Below are 23,390 nucleotides of genomic sequence, written 5' to 3'. Positions count from 1 at the left end.
TAGCTTTTTGTCCGTAGGTTCTCACTTTGACAGCCTAGCAGTGGCAAGGGTATGCCCAAACACGGAGGTAGTAAGATATCTTTGCCTTGCAATTGTATTTCTGACATTATGCAGGAACAAGGTATTCTTGACAGTACAAAACAAAATCAACCGGGGTCAAGAGGACGTCCAAGTTTGTTACTGCTGCCTTCCCTGTATTTTATATCAGAACTTTATCAGTTTAGTCCGTTTTTTTCGTGCTATCTTGATTTTTTCCTTCCATTGTGCACGCTTGCTGCTGAGGAATTTCAGTGAGCTTTTGCTTCCCCACTGGCTGCACCTTCTCTTTTTGCCTTTCTTCATTTTTCCGGTGTTCCGGGATATTTCTCATGCCTTTTTGTGGTGACGGGCTTACTCTGTCTCTCTCCTTGACACCTCCTTTTTTTCAACTTTCCCGTAATTGGCTGCCTTATGCCACTGTGTTTCTTAACAGTAGTCTTTCGAGGTCAACCAGACTTCCTCTTCATCGTGGTACATCTCCCAGCCCTCTTACCTGGCCAACTATCATTCAAATTCGGGTTCTCCAATTTTTTTATCCTCTCCCTCGATGTGAACGCAAAATATGAACCCTTACCAATGATGACCACACTAGCCCGCACGAAGACAAGTCATCCTGTCGAAACATTGCCAAGCGTACTGAGGCCGCTCTTTCACTTCTGTTCATTTTCTGGGCTGTCATTTATCAATAACATTATCTTGGCACAAAAATTGCAGCTTTATTAGTAAAAAGCTCTAGTCACACTCTGATGCAAAGAAAGCGGCAAATACCTTTAGGAAAGGCTGTCCCGGCTGCTGTTGCTATATTAACAGAAAAGCATAGTTTCTCTTCTATGGTGGGCTTCAGAAACGTGCGCAATCTTTTTTCTTTAATTTTAATAGAATCGATTAGTGGTTGCGCAACCGAACCGGCAATCCACTAAGTGGACTGAAATTTAATAAATATTCTCAGTTCTCTCTCTTACATTCTACCAATAGATATAATTGTAAGCTCTCTCTGAATGCAGCGAATGCCATTGTCTTGGCCTTTATTAAAACCATTTAATTGAAATCCTGTAATAAATACTGCCGACATATCCGACCACTAGAATGGTTTCTGGTGCAAACAGTGTGAACCAGATGCGATGAACTTGCCAGCCTATAAAATTTGAACCAATTTCTTTAGGAAGTTACTAAAAAAGCTTTTTATTGAAATTGTTTCTTTTAACGCACGCAGAGAAACAACACCCTCTCTTTTCAAAATCTTCAAGTCCAAATTCTCCTAATTAGAAATTATAAGGTATAATTCTTTTTTTGTATGTTTGAATTTTTTCCTCGAGTCATGCTGTTATCTACCCGGCAAAACCTTCCAGTGACCCAGGCAGACCTAAATTTGTAGTCGCTCCTTTAGATTGTAAACAAATATTTATTGGTCAATATTGATATATACGCTCGTCGCCATCTCCACGTCGCCGCTTTGTTTGCCCACCGCCGCGAAACTAGGCTGTGCGACAGTTGGAGATGACGTCACCGGACAGTCAACTTCGTGGATACCTTCTGCCCATCATCATGCTGAAGAACAAAGCGTCAGTGTGTGTAGATAATGTTGAAACGGATTCTTTGGTTGACACTGGTGCCCCTGTTTCAGTTATGAGCCTTTCATTTAAGAACCGCCTTCGACAGAAAGTTATATTTATGTGGGACAGAATGAGTACGTTTACTGCGGACTTGGGGGTAAACGTTTAGTTCTGGTTGGTCTGTGCTGATATTAAGTTGTGCTTGGTGACAAGTGCTGCAGAACAAAATTCGTTGTATTGAGACGCGCCGCACATGACGTGATCTTCGGTGTTGACTTTTTGCGCGAGTGTGGTGAAACACTAGACATCAGTGCCGGTAAAATTTGTTGAAAGCCAGACATTATCAACACGTTAGTGGATAATATGTCCCAACATCATGAAGGAGTTCTCTCCCTGAGAGAAGATGCGCTGCTGCCTGCGGTGACGGCAAAATTTATGCCTGTGAAATCATCCCATCATTTCGTGGGCACGAGCTTATTACTCGTCGAGCCAAATGTCTCGAACGGGAAAAAAATATCTAGGTGCCACGCGCCGTCGTGAATGCAATGGATGATCGCACATACCTCTGGACTGTAAACGCGTCAGTGGAGCCTGTTCGTCTTCCTTCTGGTTCAGGACTCGCGAGATTTGAGAACCATGTGATCCACACCATTTAATCTATTTCTGGTTGCAAAGGAGCTGCGAAAGGGAACTGTCAATATTGTGTTGAGTTTGAGTGTGTTGTCAACAAACCGCTACTGTCTAGTGAACAGCGTACGCTGCAAGCAATTTTCATGAATCGTGCGCAACTGTTCGACTTTGCCTCCAACGGATCGGGTAACCATTTCCCCAGCCTCTCAACTACAGCATGAAATTAATACAGGAACCGGAACCCCTATTCGCAAGAAACCGTGCAGAGCCTCCCCGGTAGAACGCAAGATAATTCAAGAACAGCTGGACGAAACACTGCAGAGAGGAGTCATTCGAGAATCTTCGAATCCTTGATCTCCACCTATGATCCTAGTGCAAAAAAAAAAAGATTATGCGTTGAGTGAAGTCGTTTAAATGCGCTAAATAAAGACGCGTACCCCTTAGCTCGTATTGACGGTGCAGTATTTGGCGACATATTTCTCCTCTATTGATTCGGGATCTGGTTATTGGAAATTATTTTGCATCCATCCGACCGTGAGAAAACAGCTTCGTAGCTCCAGATGGTGTGTACGAATTTAGTGCGGTGCTGTTTGGATATACAACAGCCCTGAATATTCACTGTCCTTCATGGATTAAATGGAAATTATGCATGTGTTACCTGGATGATGTCATCATTTTCAGGAATACCTTCCAAGAGCACAATGAAAGACCATATTGTTCTTGAATGCATCGGCTCAACGGGGCTCCTTTTGAACAAAAAAAAACTGTCATTTTAGGAACCGGCAACCTCTAGTTGTTGCCTTCCTGGCCAACAAGGATAGTATCAGACCGGATCCGCAGAAGATCGCTGCAGTCCGAGATTTCGGAACTCCACGTACCCTAAAAAACCTTGGGAGCTTTCTAGGATTCTTCTTATTTTATACGCTTCGTTGCTGGCTCTGCGCAGATTGCCCGCCCCTCACTTCTCTTCTGCATAAAGATTCGCAGTCTCACGACTTATTTTTCATTTATTTGGTACCTACTTCTTCAATCGGCGTGAAAGCAGGGGGTCACCTTTACATACATAAAAACAACAAATTATGCACTTAATGTGGGAAAAAAGGCTTAATTTCGTATTACATTGTTAACGTATGGTAGTAAAGCATTATATTCATACTGTGATCTGACAAAGAACGAATAACGGGCTACGTGACTTTAAAAAGAAGGTCGTAAGTTTAAAATTGTGGTCCTTCTTTTCGAAGCATAGGACGGTAGCTTAAGATTATTTGTCTATACGAGTTTTAGAAGCATAAATATATTTCAACACAAGATTTCTCTTCCAGTATTAGGATGTGGCCGTTGAAGTTCGCTTTCTCTTTCTCACACGCTAAGTGTCTTGTCATATTTTCTCAGAAAGAAACGGACTAGTCAGCTCAGGCTGCTCGCCCGTTTTTCCACACATTCTTGCGTGGATGTGTGTCAAGAGGTTTGGTTGCTTTGGTTTATGGGGTTTAACGTCCCAAAGCGACTAAGGCTATGAGAGACGCCGCAGTGGAGGGCTCCGGAAATTTCGACCACCTGGGGTTCTTTAACGTGCACTGATATCGCACAGTACACGGGCCTCTAGAATTTCTCCACCAAAGAAATTCAAGCGTCGCGGCCGGGATCGAACCCGCGTCTTTTGGGTCAGCAGCCGAGCACCATAACCACTGAGCCACCGCGGCGGCTGGGTGTCAAGAGGTTCCTTATTCAATTTTATTCTCCATCATTCACGTTGAAACTGTTTCGCTTCATTTGGAGTGCGTTCTGTATTGCTATGAGGCCTTCACAAGACGAAGTAGTCTGTAATGAGTATAGCCTTTAGGAAACGTTCTCATTTTCGTTCAAGAGTTACTATGTTCCACAAGAAGTACACAGCCACACTATGGGGAACATTCCAGAGCACGAAACACTCTACTCCGCCTGAACAAATGCTTACCAGTGTTGCTGTCTCAGTGATATGCTAAATGTAGTCGAAATAAAGATTCTAAGGTGTGATCTCTTTAAGTTCGATAGAGTCGATTTGGACAAGAGCTGGCTGCGGTGGCTTCTGCTTGATGAGCTTCTTATTGGCATCCTTCTTGGGCATCGAGCAGTAGAGCCTGTCCCAAAAGTTCGGCTCTCCCCAACGGAGGTAATTCGCAGCCCGCATGTAGAGGCGTAGGTCTTCGTCTAGAGAACCAGGGGCAACCTCGTCGACAAGCACAATAATCAGTCTGTTGACGTTGTCCTCCAGGGCTTTCTGATGCGCCAGTCGGAACTCCCAGCGACACCATTCGCTTGCCACAAAGTTCCTGCAGAAGTGAGAACGCATTAGCAACATTGGCCGTGAAACTTTATTCATGTTTATGTCCCCCAAGATGGGAAGAGAGATATCCCTGAAACCTGCCTGCTAACTCCTCATAAACTTCTTTTCACCAACTTGCCGATGCAAAATAATCAACAAGCTGAGAACAAACACTGTGATGTATTTAGTTTTATTTCCCCAGGCAAAAGCGACAGATCAAAATTTGCATTTACCGGTACACTTCGCCTTTTCTTCTGAAACTACTGTGAAATAATCCAACAGCATGTATTCCCTGCATGCGGGTTACGTTTCAGAGCTCGCGTTATTCCTAAATTCGAAGGGTGCGTGAGACCTTTAGAGAAGACCTTTAGAGAAGTATTGTGTACATTCATCAATTAGGTCAATCAAAATGAATGCAGCTTACTTCTAAGGAACACACCCTGTCCTCGGGTGGTATTTTCAGCTACGCATGTCTACCTGCTGCGGCTTAACGTCCCTAATCATGGAAATGGAGAGGTGCCAAAACCCTGTCATGAGGAAGCGTATGCAAAGGTCAAAGTAATTTCGTTTCATGGAGGGGTTGCCGTGACAAATTTTTCTGTGCAGTAGAAAAGGCTCCAATTGTCAAGAATATCGTCAGTTGGCTTTCAAGAACCGCCAATGTACAAACTCCTAAACAAATCAAAAGAGGCCGGAAGGGTTTGACCTCAAAGATCGGTCATAGCTTTGGCGCCGCATCGATGTAGACGATCGCAAAGTGCTACTAGTCAGCAACAGCATTTCACTGGGGGCCGTTGCTTTCAAACATGAAAATTTAACAGGACAACAGAAAAGAGATTAACACATATAACCTTTCAACTCCTCTAAATCAACAGGCCGAGAATGCATTTTATTTGGTGGTTTTCTTTGCCCAGAACTATTTGGTTCCAGCAGGCGGGGACCGATAAGTCGTTAGGATTGAGGAAGAGCCGTGCACTAACTTAAACGCTTGAAAGAAAACACGTTTACCGGGTGAGGAGGAGCACTGTCCTCCTGGAGCAAGCGACAGCGTCGCGGATGATGTCCTGCAACAAGAAGCCGCCTTTGAAGTTCCGCTCGTAGGTGCAGTAGGATAAGCCGACAGCCTCTAGTCCCGGCAGCAGCTGCTCATGCACCCAGCCTGCATCTTTGCTGCTGTATGATAGGAACACGTCAAACACCTTCTCTGCATCCAGGTCTCCCTCCCTGATGCAATGAAACAAGCTGCAGACACCTCGCATGGTCAGCCAGTCCTTCAGGTAGCGTTCGCCGTAAAAGTACACCGCTGAGAGTGTTAGGATGACTGCCAGCATCACTGTGCACGACAAAGAAAGGTGGTGAATCGCAGTTGCGTATTGCTGGCGCAAGAGTTATGCCCACAAAGCCCACACAGGGTTCAAGCCCACAAATGCGTCACCGCTCTACACGCACCGAAGGCGTACAGCAGGCACGTCATGTATGCTGGAGAAGATGGGGGGCAGAGTTGGTTTTCCCCTAGGGTGATAATTGCCCTCTTTGACACAAGTGCGTTGACGCTTTCTGCGCATGTGATGAGTCTGGAATCCCGAATCTGTCAGAGAGAAGCGTAGATACAGCAAACCGATGGAGTAAAAAAGCTCAAGATGGAGCAAAGAACTAAACCGCAAAAATAAAAATAATTTAGAATGAGAGATTATGCCATTTTGAAGATCCCGTTTTCCCTGAATACTCTATATGATCAGAGGATAGGCTTACCACATTGTCGTGAGCGTCTAGCCACTGCTTGAATGAATAATCATCACATCCGCAGTGGTATGGATTTCCGGATAGCCACAAAGAAGTCAGGTTGTGCTCCAAAACCAGGCCATGCGGAAGTTTCCTCAGCTTGTTGCCCCTAAGATCGAGGGAATGCACTTTGCCGGGAAGGGTGCACGCACTCAGGATTGAAATCCGATTGTTTTGTAGAAACAGCGCTTCCACATGAGGAGCGAGTTTTTTGAAAGAGGCATCAAGCTCTTCGAGGCGGTTGTCGCGCAGATCCAAATGAGTCGTGTTTTCAGGCAACACTTTTGGCAACTGGTTCAGGCCCGCCGACGAGCAGTTCACGACGATGTCTCGGTTTCCGAATCCACCATCATGGCAGGTGCAGCTACAGCCCTGCTCACAGTCGTCCTGCCAGTTGTTCAAGTTCGCCTCTGTCAAGCGGCGAAGCGATTTTCCTTTCATCCACGGTGGGCTCTGACACATCGGTTTCCGCGTTAAGCGCACTTCACTGTCGTGCCGTACAAGCCAGGCCAATCTGCAGTCACATAGCAAAGGGTTGTCTGCAACAGGGAAACAAAATAAATATAGCGCTGATACTGGTAGATATGAAAGGCGTTAGTTTAATGAACATATTAATGCCCCTCTCATAGAAATGAAAAATTCGAGTGTTAGATTGGCAGTAACAGCACTACTATTCAGCGGCGCTGTGTTATATTGGGTAATGAGATTTCTTTCGTCTTCATCATGGGATAATGTTGGCTAGAATGCAGCCGGCAGCTGTATGCGTCATCAGCGCAAGCACACGAGTGCCATACAATGCACCACCGTCGGCGTTAAAGATGGCGAAACTCTATGTCACCGCCACTGATGTCATTGTCATTCATTTAGCTTCCCTAGAAGACACAACATCGCGTTTTGCTCCACGTGTTACCTGTTATAAAATAGTTCTGCCTTATGAACCCGAGGTGCGAAAGCCACCGCGATGGCTCAGTGGTTATGGCGCTCGGCCCTTCACCAGAAATCCGTGGGTTCGATCCCAGCCGCGACGGTCGAATTTCGATGTTAGCGAAATTCTAGAGGCCCGTGTATTGTACGATGTCAGAGCATGATAAAGAACCCTTTATAGTCGAAATAAATTTCCGGCGCTCTTCACTACGGCGCCTGGGACATAAACCATAAACTGATCTAAGGTGCAAAAATACCAAAACTTTTGCACAAGGAAATATTAATACCAGTTGTAATACTTAAACACTGAGGTTAATCTAGAATCCCACATGCTCTGAATATAAGGGCGTGCCGATTTTCGACCCTTTTCGGCTGCTTTCTCGTTCATCAGCGCTCTATTTGTGATTTGAAGTTTGCGTTTAATGCTTTGCCTTGTGAGCAACGCAACCTCCTTCTTCAGTCTTAAAAGTACTGCTGATTACATTTTCAATGACTTTTATTATGTTCTGTTCGACCTCCGAGGTTGAATCGGAATGCCAATTCTCGGGAAAGGACCCAAATTTTTTGATTGATGTGAATATCTAATCGATATGGGTAAAATGTCCCCGGTTGGATTCCTCGGATTTTATAAATCAGATTTTATAAATTTGTCGGAGTTTAAAGGCTTGAGAAAAGTTTAACACCAACGTAGGTTGGTTATGGTGTGGTATACGACGCAATCGTTAGCAAACAATGTGAGTTTTGATTCGACATTACAAGGCGGGTCTTTGATGTAAATTAGGAACAATAAAAGATACAGCACTACTTAGAAAGAGGTAAGGAAATGTGACAGCTTACGGTCCAGGGTCACGTTTGGTGCAGCTTTCATGCGTTGCGGAAAATCCCTCCGGCGAAGCAAAGCAATCCGATTTCCTGCGAGGCCGAGACCCCTCAGGCGCAGAGTACCTGTGAAGGCGCCTTCTACGCTGGTGATGTTGTTTCCCATCAGGGAGATGTAGGCGAGGAACGCGTTTCGTCCGAATTCACCCCTTTCTAAGTACTGTATTTGATTGAAGGCGGCATCAAAGTATTTCAGATTTACGAGGTGTCTCATGGAACCATTAAGAGAAACCAACTGATTGCTCCGTAAATGCAGGCCTTCAACAGTTACAAGCCCCCGGAACGCGTTCCTACCAACCCAGTGAATGTGGTTTTCACTCAGATGCAGCTCCAGAAGGTCCGTATTGTCTTTGAAGCTATCGTCGGGAACGTGGCTGATGAGGTTGTTCCTGAGAGATAGCTTTTTTAAACCTCCGAGATATTTAAGCGCGTCGGTGATGCGAGTTATGTGATTGGAAGATAATTTAAGTTCCTTGATTCGGCGTGTGTGCGTGAACATCTCTGTCACGATGGTCAGCTGATTTCCCTCCATGTTTAGAAATTCCAAGTTGGATTCAGTGCTAAAAACAGACGAGTTTACGTAACTTAACTTGTTTTTGCTGAGATCCAGACGACGCAGCGTTTTGAGAGATTTGAAAGCTGTAGGCTCTATGTCGGTTATCTGGTTGTCGCCCATGCGAATCACTTCAATAGCGGATATTGATGACACGAACTTAGGTACCACATCAATCTTGTTGTGCGAGAGTTTGATTTCTTTGAGGCACGGCATCCTTGATTTGGCAAGTTCATTGATGTCTGCTATTAAGTTGCTCTCCAGGTCGATTTTCTGAAAAGAATTGCAGTGAAATAATCAAGAGCAGCCTGCTACCGAAATCAACTTCGCCAAGTCGGAAAAACAAAGCAATAAACAATGGAACAAAGTAACGCATAAGAGTTTTTTTTTTCGCTTCTCGCGTATATTGCTTGGAATTAAAAATCCTAATAGCTTTAATCGGTTCGCATAGTACTTGTGCCAGATGGCTGCCTGATTTTCTACGTTACAATATGTTGAATTTTCTCTCGTATATAAAATGTTTACACTACCGATCTCGCAGGAAACACAATAAATGAAAGCAGATTTCTCTTATGTTTGCTCCGCTTTAAATGCCTCCAGTCTTTGGCTACCTCCAACCAGCCCGGGCTCTACAAGAAAACTCCTCTCCAGATACCGTAGCCATGAAGTGTGATCCACTGATATCCCCGCTTAGCTATAGTATGGAACCACAAGTCCTGTCCCTGGAAATGTGCCATCGAAGGAGGAAGAATGCACTTCCATCGCCTACCGCCGTAATAGAACTCGCTTCTTGTACCTCGTCAAATCGGCAACAGCTTTTTTTTCTAAACCGGCGGTCACTTCTAGGGTAATGCACGGGCTCGGTGAATGTTTTAAAATGAGAACACGACTCAGAAGGGCGAGGCTTTCTTGTAGACCGTAACATGTGGCCTGAAACAGCTGTTCTCCGCAATTCCGCACATAGAGCATTAGAAAACACTATATAAGTAGGAGCATCAGTTTTTATAATTTTGTTGTTTTTTGTACGAGCATTTTGTTTGTATGTTTATTCACTGTACTGCTGCGCTGTATGTTGTGTATGACATACTATTAACCAGCACACCAAGAACCCAAAAGCTAACATTGTATAACTAGGAGCCATCATTTTTGTATTACTGATTAGTTTGCTGTACTGTACATATTTTTTCTTTTTGAAATTTATGTAACCACTCCCCTCAATAATGCGTCTGGCCATGAGAGCACACGAAATAAATAAATAAATAAATAAATAAATAAATAAATAAATAAATAAATAAATAAATAAATAAATAAATAAATAATAAATAAATGCAGGTGAGCCAAAGTAGACAAGACATAACAAAAAGTTTACATATCATGGAAAAACGTATCGGGTTCAAAAACATCGTATGTTATCTTCTTTGGGGATCCGAACTTCACACTTTGTGAAATTTCTGAACTAATATTTTTGAGTCCCTTGTGGCATATAATTTATTTCCAGAAATTTACAGCGTTGCCATAACAATGTTTCATTCTTCCTATTGTAACATTTTGTGTGAAATATAAAAATTGCGTTGCCAACAAAAAACGCCACGTAACAATTGAAAACAAGAAGTCTAGTGTGTGTGTGTGTGTGCGCACGCGCGTGTGCCTGCGTGCGTGTGTGTGTGTGAGTGCGCGTTGCCGTGCGTGCGTGCGTCTGTGTGTGTGTCCACTAACTTTTGCCCATCAAGTTTAGCATGCAATACATCGTGCAACAATATTCGTCTGCCACGGGATCAATCAAAGGAGAAAAGCATGCAGCTTCGCTGCTGTCGCAGGTCTTTCGAGTTGGCTATGCCTTTATTGTTACGCAGTCCTCAACCAGAGAACGGGCTCACTCAAAGGTCTCGAAAATATGGCACAGTACATGCCGGCTAACGTTCCGAATCTGCGCATGAGCTTCGATATGAGCAATAGCGGACTAAACACTGATTTCAATAAACTGTAATTTTTTAAACTCCACTGATGAGCACGCCAGAGCATTGATTGAGTTTTGTAAGCTTCGCAATCTTTCCACTTTCCACGTTTGCACGCTAGGGGTGCATACCCTCTGAGGCACAGTATTGAGAAGCCGGTTTTAATTATTAAGGCGGAAGCCTTTAATGCCTCATCGTTGTAAGCAGTAGTTGTCGACAGAAATGTCACGCTTTTCAATTGGTCGAAACAGTCGCGACGTCAGAGTGCGCGAATTTCAAACGAGGCCAATTGTACTTTACCTAGTAACCATGCGACCAATTAAAGGGATCGTAGAGTGATGCTCCAAGTAAGTGGGACTGAGTTTATTTAATTGCTTATTCACCCAATTAGCCTAATTAACCCTTCTAGTCAGGCCAGATAAATTAATAAAACTGAGTAGGAAATTGGACGAGTTCGGGAATCGAACCCCGGTCTCCGGAGTGCGAGACGAGCATGCTAACCACTCCGCCATGCCAGCTCGATGGTTTGGAATGAACAAAGGTGCGCCTAGTCAATACGATGTCTTCGTTCACTCCCATCTTCCTTCCTTCCCGTTACGGCAAAGTTCAGGTGTCCATCGAGATATGCGAGACAGATACAATTCCTTTCCACAAAAACCAATTTACCGACGAGCAAGGCGTAGAACCGAACGGGCGATGGCGTTCTATGGACTACCTGACAGCGTTGCAAGACGCTGTCGCGTTTCACTCTTAGAAGCCTAACATCTTAATAACGCATCAGTGACACAAGCAGCTACACTGCGCTTAAGGCTTTCGCCTCACCGTACTTTAGGTCCACAAAGTGCCTCCTGAATTTTTTATGACCATCACCATCATCAACGTAACCACGCTCACGTCAGTGCAAAGGCCTCTCCCATGTCTTTCCAATTAATCAGCTAACCCTGTCCTTCGTATGTTACGGCCACCGTCCCCGCAAACTTCTTAATCTGAAAAGACCACGTAACATTCTGCCACCACTTACTACGCTTGCCTTCTCTTGGAATCCACTCCGTTAACCTTAATGACCAGCGGTTACCTCGACTGCGCATTACACGCTCTGCCCAATCCCATTTCATACTATTGATTTGGACTAGGACGTCCTTAACTAGTGTTTGTTCCCTTAATCACCCTGCCCGCTAGGGGTCTCTTTTAATGTTACACTTATCATTTTTGTTTTCATAGCTCGATGCGTTGTCCTTAACCTAAGCTGGACCCTTTTCGATAGTCTTAAGTGTCTGCCCCTTAGGTGAGTACCGGTAAGACACAGCTGTCTTATACTTTTCTATTGATGGATATTGGCAAACTGCCATTTATGATCTGAGAAAACCTGCCATATGCGCTTCACCCCATTGTTATTCTTTGTTTTTTTCCTCTCTTGATATAGATCATAAGCAGCCGCATGTTTTTACCATTTCCAACACTCCGCTACTAATTGAGAACTGCTGTTTCTTTTAAAGGCTGTTGAACATTACTTTGGTTTTCTGGATGTTAATTTTTAGACCTACCGTTCTGCTCTGCCTGTATAACTCACGGATCATGCTTTGCAGTTCATGTCCTGAATGACTAATCAAGGCAGTATCATAAACGATTCGCAGATTGCATAGGTATTCTCCACTAACCCTTATCGCCAACTTTCCCACTCCAGGCCTAGGAACACCTGACACCATTCCTTTTGAGCCAAATATTTTTTCGTAATCAATGACAGCTATATATCAGGGTTGGTTATATTCTGCGCATTTTTCTATCACCTGATTGATAACGTGACTATAGTATATTTTTGAGTATCCTTTACGGAAGCCCGCCTGATCATTTGATTGATGGAAGTCTGAGGTTGACCTAACTCTATTAGCAATTGTCTTACTAAATAAAGTGTAGGCAACGGGCACTAAGCAGATCGGTCTGCAATTTCTCAAATCCTTGACATCTCCTCTCATTTAAATACATGTAAAATTAGCATTCTTCGTAGCTTCTGGTACAACAGAGGTCATTGGCAATGCGCGTGCAGACTGGCTGCTTTTTCGAGCATAATCTCACCTCCGTCCTTCAGCAGCTCGGCTGTTACCTGATCGTCGCCTGCATTGACCCTAAGGCTTTTTTTAACTACCTCTTTCGTTACAGGCTGGATGTCCCTATGCTCTGCGCAGCTGCCTCTCTCATTAAGGTTCTGATTACATTGGCTACTATATATATTTGCGTAGAACACTTCAGCTGCTTCAAATATCTTATCCACATTGCTAATGACATTGTACTCTTTTTCTCTTAGCTCATGCATGTGGTTTTTACCTACGTCTATACAGTTCTTCACTCCTTTTAGGCTTCCTCTGTTATTTAGATCATGCTGGATTCTCTCCATATTCACCTTCCTTATGTCGGCTACCTTTCACTTATTTATTGATTTTGATAGCTCTGTCATTCCTTTTCTGTCTGCAGGCTTAGACGCTGTCATGATTTGGTGTTTCTAAAAGATCCTTCGTCACTTGACCGTATCCTGTCGAGCTATTCTGCCGTCTACTTCGACTTCGCACTCCGTAATGATATCTGGGAGGTTATCATTCCCTGTTTTAATTTTGAGATGGTCTTGCTCGGTTAAAGCCGAATATTTTGTTTTGTAGTGATATTCAGTATTTCTCTACATTGCCCCTCGCCGCTAACTCGTTAATGGGCTTCCTCTTCCCTAGTTTATTTAGTTCTGTCTTCAAGTCTAAGCTAAAGCAAAACCTTACCATTCCGTGGTCGCTACACGGCACCTTTTTGAGGACCTCCACTTTCTGCACGACGCCTGAGTTGGCGCATAGTGTGGCCTATTTTATCTTTAGTCTCACCACTGGGGCTTTGGCCCGTCCACTGCCTGTTCTCCTGGTTGCAGGAGAAGGTTTCATGATCCGTACATTATTCCAGTCTGCGAACTCTTCTGATAACTTGCCTCTGCTATTCCTAGAGCCTTGATGATAGTCGCCTACTGCCTGGTCTCCAGCCTGCTTCTTTTCTACCATTGAATTGAAGTCGCCCGTCAGTACAGAACTCCTCTGCTGTCACTTACATCTTGATTTGTAAGGAATCTCAGACCTACTTTCTTTCCGCCCGCTATTCCACGATACAACACGGCAACGTATTGGTTGCGCGAGTCCAGTACCTTTCGAGGGTGATCTTTCAAATAAAGCAGGTTTGGAACGAGCTGTAATGTATTTTGGTCTTCCAAGAGGCTCGTTATTGCTCCTATGCTGTTTTTTGGCCCCTTTGTTTAGTAAGCATGTTACCTGTAGGTTCACACTAAATTTTTTTTTTATTCAGTGCGTGGTTCTATAAGCATAGACATTGCCTGGTCCTAAGGGTGTGCTTAGGCGACCTATCGGTAAACCTACTAGGCCTAGGCGAGAACACCAGGCCGTTCAAAACACATGATCAAGCCCGACAATGTGTGCGATGTGAATGGGCAAAACCCGCATGCTCTAGAGTGATTGGTAAGGCGAAATATGAAACTTATGCACCCTACACCTATGTTTTGGAGATGCGAGAAGCCAAAATATGGGACCCAGATTTGAACGCTTCGTCACAGCGCCCTTTTCATCTCTTCTTGGCGGTGCTTTAAGATGGCTTCTAAGAGTGTTTGATGGGGGTAGATGGTTTGACATCATTTTAAAACGCAGAACTACACAGGGGCAGGACGCTCGAAGGAAATATTCTAAAAGCTTGGACTTACACTTGCCTTACTGAAGCGACGCATGTATTGAAGCACGGGCCTTAATACCGGGCCGATAAAAAGTTCGAATGAGTCAATTCCATTTCCAGACTTGCAAAACAACATAGCTCGATTTAGTTCGTTCTTACTATGAATAACTATGTCACTTTTCTGACAAAGGGCAAACTCGTTTTTGAATTCATACTTTGGGTGCAACAAACTTTCAGTAGCGCCTATACCAATATAATTTTTTTTTTACTTTCGTGGAAAAAGTTGTGTTTAACTGTGCTGAATATTGTTCACTTAGTTGTACCCTGCAACTACCTATGGGCTGATTTTCAAATTGTGTTCCACGTACAGAGCTCTTATGTGCTGGACGGCAATGATTTCATGGAACCACAGTCGTCAGCCGATCCAGAGGAACACAGAAGATATACTTAACCAAGCGCAGCGCTCCACTTATTTTACTTGCTCTTTAGCCACTGTGTCTAGTAATCCTTCAAGAAAGTGTCCCTCCGAGAAATCATAAAGATAGCACTGAGTATCGGAGCATTTGAAGCTGTCGCGGTGGGGTCCTGAATTCAAGCTACCTACTTCTTTCGGGCGATATTGAGACAAACCCGGGACCAACTGAGAAGCAATTGCTGTCGGAACTGCTAGACGGCCAAAAGAAAGTGCAAGGAACTATTGAAGGAATTATCGACGGTCAGAACGAAATAAAAGAGCAAATGGTTACACTAAACAACAGAATAGATAGCATTGAACAACAGTTGTCCAAACTAGGCACGCTGACAAAACAAGTAAGCGAAATAGAAAAAAACAATAGCAGATTTTGACAGCCAGTTGTCCTTTCTGATGAATAAGGTGGACGACTTAGAAAACAGAAGCCGTCGCAATAATCTTTTAATTTACGGTTTAGAAGAGTCAGAAAACGAGACGCTTGAAGAACTTGAAAACACAGTGAAAGACGACATAATAAAAGAGAAGATAGGTATAACACCTACAGGTATAGAAAGACTTCATAGGCTTGGGCGTAAATCCAGTGACAGATCTAGACCGGTTATCATAAAATTTCTTGACTATCGGGAAAAGGCATCCATTTTACAAGCAGCCTACAAACTTAAAGGATCGTCGTACTCTATCTCGGAAGACTTCTCAAAGCGCGTGCGTGACTTACGTAAACTTTTGTGGGACAGCGCAGCGGAAGAAAAAGCAAATGGCGCTAAGGTAAAGCTGGTCTTTGATAAAATTAGCATTGATAGTGTTATGTTTGCTTGGGATGCCCAGAAAGGAGAGCGTGTCAGATTGGTCAATAAGAAAAATAACTGACAGAAAAAGCATGATCCTACATCCTTGAAAATCTTAAACATTAACTGCAGAAGTGTAATCAATAAAGTAACCGAGCTTGAAGGGCTCCTTTTTACTAACGATTCAGACATTGCTGTGCTAACCGAAACATGGTTACATGATGCAATTTTCGACAGTGAATTCGTGCCTACTGGTTACAATGTACTCCGGAAAGACCGTACTGGAAGAGGTGGCGGCGTCTGTATGATATACAAGAAATCATTACGAGTTTTAAGGATGCCTGATGTGCCTAATGTAGAGTGCATTTTCAGTAAAACATATTGTGGTACAATCAGGTACATTATAGGTGTGTTGTACAGGCCCCCTTCTTCTTCCATATCGGTTTTAAATGATTTGAAAACTTACATGAACACATATTTAAAACCTGGCGATCGGATATTTCTAGCTGGCGACTTTAATCTGCCTAATATTGACTGGCGCACGATGTCCCTCAAAAACCATAACGACAAAACAGGTGATGCCATGTTGGACATAGCATTTGCATTTGATTTATCCCAACTTGTTGACGAGTACACCAGGGTACACGATAGCGCTAAATCTATACTGGACCTTTTCTTCGTAAGCGGATCTATTAGTACTAAAACAAAATGCGAAATAATCCCAGGAATCTCCGATCACCAGGCCGTGTTCCTTACTTTATCTGATGCCGCTATTGACAGGCATCCAAAGCAGTCATGTTTTCCTAACTTCTCACGCGCTGATGACACATCAATAATCGATACCTTATCCTTTTATTTTGATAGTTTTTCGAAGTCTACCGCAAATGTAGACGATCTGTGGATTTCTTTTAAGGATCTGGTTATGATGTGTATTAACCGTTTTGTGCCAAGCATTGTTAAAAAGACAAAACGTGACAATCCCTGGATTTCCCGCACTTCAATACAAATGCGTAGAAAATTAAAAAAGTTGAAAAAGAAAAGGCAAGCAGTTGTCCAACCTGAAGGCCTGCTGGATAAAATTTCCGCTCTGTCAAGTCAACTACGAGGACAGGTAGCACTTGATAAAGAAAATTATTTTGGCGATTTGTTGCCTAATTTTATAACTAGCTCACCTGAAAAATTTTGGCGTACAATCTCACCAGTATCTAGGGATTCTCATGCATTTGAAATCAATGGCACATTAACACATGACGGAAAGGTAATATCAACCGCCTTTAACGAATACTTCAAATCCGTTTTTACTAAGGATAATGGCATACAACCTGTGTTCGAAACATGCTTACCTCCGATGCCTGATCTTGTCATCAGTGAACAGGGTATAACTAAAATGCTTTTGAATCTTAACGTAAAAAAATCCCTTGGGCCTGATAAAATACCCAATGCATTCCTAACGAGGTATGCAGAATGGGTGTCCAAGTATTTGTTTATAATTTTTTCTAGGTCTCTAAACGAAGGACAGGTTCCGGGCGACTGGAGGACAGCCAGAGTTCAACCAATTCATAAAAATGGAAACAAACAGTACATTAATAATTACCGACCGATTTCATTAACATCGACAGTTTGCAAAATTATGGAACACATAATACACACCCACATTTCCCATTTTCTTGAACAACACAATTTTATTACAAATTTCCAACACGGATTCCGGAAAGGTTATTCTACTTGTACCCAATTAGTTCAGACTATACACGATTTTGCGAATGCTATTAACAATAGTAGCCAAATAGATGCCATTTTTATGGATTTCGCCAAAGCATTTGATAAGGTCTCTCACAAAAAACTGCTTTCCAAAATTAATAGCACGCTCAGAAATAACAAAATCATTAATTGGATTTCAGCATATTTGAGTAACCGTCAGCAATATGTCTCTTTTGGGGAACATTCCTCTCAAACTGTTTTTGTTGACTCTGGCGTCCCTCAGGGCTCAGTGCTTGGGCCACTCTTGTTTATCATTTACATTAACGACATCGTGAAAGACATTCCTGTTAATATTAAACTATATGCGGATGATTGTGTGCTATACTCCGAAATTAAAAACATGTCAGATCAGGTAAAACTTAATGAGGCTTTTCAGAAAATTAATGCCTGGTGTGATGCATGGCAGATGCCTATCAACTTTCAAAAAACCGTGTATATGAGAATCACTCACAAGAAAAGTCCACTGATGTTCCAATATTCACTTGATAACAACATTCTTTCCGAAGTCTCACACTACAAATATCTAGGGCTATGGATTACTAACAACCTTGACTGGACTAAACACATTGATCAAACTGTAAATAATGCAAACCGTAAACTTTTCTTTCTTAGGCGTTCATTGAGACTTTCCACACCCCGAGTTCGGCTTCTAGCGTATAAATCGATTGTCCTTCCAATACTAGATTATGCGGCAATAATCTGGGATCCATTCACCAAAACAAACGTAAATAAAATTGAAAAAATACAAAAGAAAGCAGTACGTTTTGTTTACAATAGCTATGGACGCACATCAGTAAGTGACCTCTTAAACAGGGCTGCTTTAATATCTATAACCGAAAGGAATCGCGTTGCTCGACTAAAGTTCTTATACCAATTGGTCAAAGGTCATTTTAAAATTAACATTGATGGACTAATATCCTTCTCTTCAGGTTATTCTACAAGACAACGTCACAATCTTACAATCACCCCTTTCACCCAGCGTAATAACTGCTTTAAATATTCTTTTTTTCCGCGAACAGTAACGGAGTGGAATCAACTTACTAACGACGAAGTCCTACAGCTATCTGTAACATCATTCATCGGCAACCTCAGTACACAATAATGTCCTTGTCATGCATTCCCGTTTCCCATTTTTTATGACCTGATTTTAATATTGTGATCGTTTTGGTGCTCTTTCTTCTTTTAATTAATTCCCTGTTGACCATGTTCACTGATGACTTGATAGTAGTGTATTTATATGCCCCAAACCTTATTGTACTTTTTTGCTGTGTTACGTCATTGAGCCTTTCATTTTTGCTGTTGTGTTTTTGTTGCTTATTATTAATTTGTGGCCTTTGTACTTTTTTTTTCTTAATATTTGTACTTACCTATATTCTGTATGCTCACCCTGCGAAAATCCCTTCCTGGGATTGCAGTATTAATAAATAAAAATAAATAAATAAAGCTCGTTGTAACTCTCAGTAAGAGTAGATAACATAACTCACCACACTATACATAAACTTTCCATACTATACACTATAAAAGAAATAATGAGAAAAAAAATAAATTGGCTTACCTCTAAGTAATCCAAGCCGTGAAACAGGCCATTTACTACCGTAATGCGGTTTCTGGCTAGTCGGACTTCTCTTAAATTTCTTGATTTCTTGAAGAGAACGGGCGAAATGTGCTGGATCTTGTTGTGCGACAACAACAGGACCTCCAGTTTGGTAACACCAGTCAGATATCCGTCGTCCACCTCTTCAATGTTGTTGTATCGTAAGTCCAACGACCATAAATCGGGCAAATATAGAGAACCCTGCAGAACTTTGAAGGTATTTTCACTTGCACTGATATGATACAAGCCCTTAGCAGCGCTCAAACCACTTGGAAGATTGTTCAGCGTAGTTTTTTTCAAGTAAATTTTGAACAGTTTGGTAGCCGAACCCATGGCAGTTTCTCCGATGTCGCGCAAAGGGCAACGAACGATAGTGAGATCACGTATTTTCAGATTGGAAAACCACTTGGCTGGCAGATCGGTGACTGAGACGTTTCTGATTGTGAGCCTTTTGATAGTGATGCCTTTCATCATGGTCATGTCTGCTTCGATTTTTTCACCGTTCGGCAAATCACCACACGTCACTCGAGCTCCGGCCGCCGTAGTGGAGCAGACGCAGGTCTTTAGCACCGGACAGGTACTGGTGAATTTCTTCCGATAAAGGGGCAGCTTGAACATAGGATAGCCAGAAATGCATGAAACGGCTAGAGTGCAGACTAGGGCAACAGCACGAAAGGTAGCCATTCTTGACGACTAATGTTTCCAGGTAATTTTGAGCGGTTTAATGCCTTGAGCTTTTGACGGACAACTACGGGCTAGAAGGAGATTCGTAATATGGGAGCCTGTCACAAGCACGAAGAGAAGAGCTTGGTCAAGGCACTAGCAAGAAGCCAGGCAACCTTTTGGAGACGAACGTATGTATCGCAGCATCTAGGAGCTTCACGATGTTCCAGAGGAGTAGTCCGTACCAGTGTCATCAAAGTCCGTAATTTTCTTGCCGTCGACCCACCAAAACTTTGCTGCCGGAGTTTAGAAGCTCGTATTTTTTTTTCTAACAGGCTGGGCTCCGCGTAGAAAGAGCGAATTGCTTGGGAGCTACGTATGCGCGACGCCAGTGTAGAGTTATCCGTCCCGGTAAGTAGGAAGAATCTGCTCTGCCTGAACTCTGAATACAATGCGCGTACCAGTTACACAAAACAGGGTGCCCCATAAGACTCACACTTATATCACTCTCTTTGGAGTCGGACCTTTTCAGTTTGATGGCGCGAAGCGACTTGGGACAATGCCTTTTGTGAGGCCCGCCTAGCGCGAAGACATCACGCACGCCGCAGAGACACGCACGTTACGATGTTATGCGAGGCAGAGGAGGTGTTAGGGAGGGCTAGGAACCGCTTCTACGTCCTGAGCTTCTTACAAAAAAAGATACCACGAGCTCGAGGAAATCCTGTATCCGCTGCTTTCGGGCATTCGCTATCTCAAGAAAGGCAGTTGTTTGCTTTCTTTTCGAAGTGACGACTGTCTTGAGCAAACTATAAACGAAATCAAAACAGTTTCATTTTCCTGTTGTCACGATCACTATGGGCCCTGAACGCGAAAGGGATTGGTCTGGAGGCTTGCGGGTAAAAATAGGAAGTGTTTGGGGCACTACACAATGAAATTGTTAAAAATTAAGTTAGTCTGCCCGTGCGAATGTGGGGTTCTGCAAGGACAGACTCCCAAAAAGCCTGCCGAGACTTTCTTAATGGCAGGCTTCCCTCAAGAGCAACACAGCTACTTGGCAATCTCAGCCAAACACACAGACTAACATGGACACCTGGTCACGAAGGACTAGCTGGAAATGAGGTAGCCAACGATCTAGCCCGAGATTTAACCCACCGGGCGGATCCTCATCCCTACCCCACGCCCATGCCTAGCACCTATGGTGACAGAATAGAATATATTCGGCTGGAGCGCAGAAAATACCCACCCCCTCACATAAAACTAGACTCCTCCGCAGCCATAGACTGGAGGAAACTTCAGACCAACACTTTCCCTAACTTGTTCATCCTACACAAGATTAGCCCCACTCAATATCAGAATACATGCCCTTGGTGTGGAGCTTGCCCTACGCTCTACCACATGTCGTGGGAATGCACAACGAAACCAAAACACTTAACTGTATCCAACCCGACATATGAGCAGTGGGAGGTGGCCCTGACCAGCGAGACCCTGGATCAGCAACTTAAGTTGGTTCAGCAAGTCCGTCAGTCAGCGAAAGCCAGTGGCGCCTTGGACTAGGGGTGCCACCCAAGTTGCTCGAGCAACCTTCCTCATTTTAAATAAAAGTTTTCCTCTCTCTTATGTTGTGCACCCCCGGGACTTCTCTATCTTTCACTAAAACCATCCAAAATACGAGCGTACACAGTGCGAGTGAATCTTCATTTCTATGTTGCCATAAAAATGTGTGTGCTTCTCTTAGCACTGAATGGCTATTGTGTAAATTAGAAAAGTAATAGATACGCCACCAGAGGTGAGCAAGAATATCGCTGTACAGTACCAGCTGCACGGCTTGGGGCCGTCTTTAGGATATTTTTTTTATAAAAGGAAAAGCTGAAAACAGGATATGTTACTATATACATTCTCTGCGCTACAAATATGGGCAAGAAACCATTGAGGGCATTGTATGCTAGGACGCAGTAGGGAACCCTGAGCGCCTCTTTAGTAATGCTGATCACGAACGCAAGAAGTGACCAGTAGCACTAATTTTTCTAGCAGCAAACACAAGTTTTTCATCATTTTGCTGTCTTCGCTAGTTTGTCTCCATTTTTTCAAGAAATCGAAAACCAACACATTTTTGCGAGACAACAACTCCGGAACTAAACGCGCACTTACGACTTTCCACGTCCATTTAGTTATACATCTGGATGTGAGACATGTTCGCTCAATTCCTGAACTGGGCTTACCAGCTTCATCGTGGCTAAGGCAAATTCCACACAAATGTGCCCCGCTGAGGTTCAATGTGATTACAGTGAAATCCTGCTGAGCTAACCGTCTGGCCACATCCTTCCGCAAATTGTTTGAACCAGTAATTCTTACAGTACTGATCGCAAAAGCGCAACACTCTCCACCGTTTTTATGCCCCGTTTGGGTGCACTTTTCTACTGGCCTGGCAGAGGTTCGCCACAAACTGTCAAAGCTTTCTTTCAGAATGGTTGTAATCACCAATCCCAAAGAAGGCCTAGAAGCAGCTTTCGGACAAATTCCAAGCATGTTTATGTCATTTGTGGTCAACAAAAGCTTAAAACGGCAGGAAGAAACACAACCTCCATCGAAGGCAAATCTCCACAAAAATATTGGATAAATTCGCGCTCACAAAATTGCTGCCTAATTATACGCGATTTAATGATTAACATACTCTGAAATTTCTTTTTACCTCACTTTGAAACTAAGTTTATCGTTTTCCTGCAACATTGCGGACAAGGTCCGAAATTGTAGGGGGCACTGTCTTTAGTATGCGCCATAGCAACCCCGTTTAAAGGTTTCTACAGAATCAACATCGGTTCCAGTGAGCCGGGTATTGCGTTAAATTGGTGCGCTGCTCACTCAGTTTTGTCAGTAATCATCCGCAAAAATGCACTCAGTGGAACTTGAAGCGTAAAAACACTACATGAGCCACTAAGTACCCCTCATCACTTCGGAGCAGCAAAGTTACTCTTAAGTCATTGTCATTTCCGTTGCTGCGGTGTGAAAAAAATCGCTCCGCTATACTAATCCATTTTGATCTTGCTCCGGGAAAGAATTCTGAAAGGAGAAGCAAGCAGGAAGGTGCTCACTTCCATCTCCTTTGCCTTCGCGCTAAGATCAAAGATACGTCACATCTGCAGTCTGGAACATGTTCGCCTTTTAGATGCAACTGTAAGTCGGAGAAAAGTCCAAAATAGATGCTTACCTGCAAGGAGCTCAAGCCGTCAAAGAGGCCGTTCAGTTCCTTGATACGGTTTTTCCCTATATGCACTTCTCTCAGATTTATTGTTTTCATGAAAAGAATGGGCGGTAGGTGCTCGATCCTGTTGTGCGACAATACCAGGTGCTCCAGCTTGGGCATTCCCATCAGATATCCTTCGTCCACCTCTTCAATGCTGTTGTATCGTAGGTCGAGCTTGCGTAGTTCAGGTAATACCAGTGGCCCTTGAAGAATCTTGAAGGCGTTCATCGTCGCAATGATGCATCGCAAGCCCTTCACGGCGCTTAAACCGCTTGGTAGAGAGTTTAGCATAGTTTTCTTCAAATGAATGTTGGAAATTTTATTTGCAAAAACCTGCAGCAGTTTCTCTGATGTCGCGCACGGGGCAATTAAAGATATCGAGTTCATTTATCGTGCGATTGTATAGAAAATTATCCGGCAGCTCGGTCAGTGAGACATTGAGGAACGTGAGTGTTCTGAAAGCGACACCATCTAATGCGTCCATATCTGTGCCAATTTCCTGAGGGTTGGTAACATGACTGCACGACGCGACGGCTCCGGTCTTTG

At 43.4% G+C, this 23,390-nt stretch overlaps 1 protein-coding gene across 1 annotated transcript; it reads right to left on the bottom strand.

The window, feature by feature from the left end:
- Nucleotides 1–3,936: 3,936 nt before the first annotated feature.
- Nucleotides 3,937–19,591, bottom strand: LOC149333234 (uncharacterized). Its single transcript, XM_089558607.1, has 6 exons — nucleotides 18,902–19,591; nucleotides 8,071–8,938; nucleotides 6,280–6,848; nucleotides 5,977–6,115; nucleotides 5,536–5,860; nucleotides 3,937–4,534 (listed from the first exon to the last, which is right to left on the bottom strand). The coding sequence occupies exons 1-6, from the start codon at nucleotides 19,556–19,558 to the stop codon at nucleotides 4,228–4,230; spliced, it is 2,865 nt and encodes a 954-aa protein (XP_089414733.1). The 5' UTR covers nucleotides 19,559–19,591; the 3' UTR covers nucleotides 3,937–4,227.
- Nucleotides 19,592–23,390: the final 3,799 nt, after the last annotated feature.

Source organism: Amblyomma mixtum, chromosome 8, assembly GCF_055824585.1.
Source record: "Amblyomma mixtum isolate Tamu chromosome 8, ASM5582458v1, whole genome shotgun sequence".
Classification (NCBI taxonomy): Eukaryota; Metazoa; Arthropoda; class Arachnida; order Ixodida; family Ixodidae; genus Amblyomma; species Amblyomma mixtum.
The sequence above is the reverse complement of the archived record's forward strand: the minus strand, read 5'-3'. Positions and strand labels throughout refer to the sequence as shown.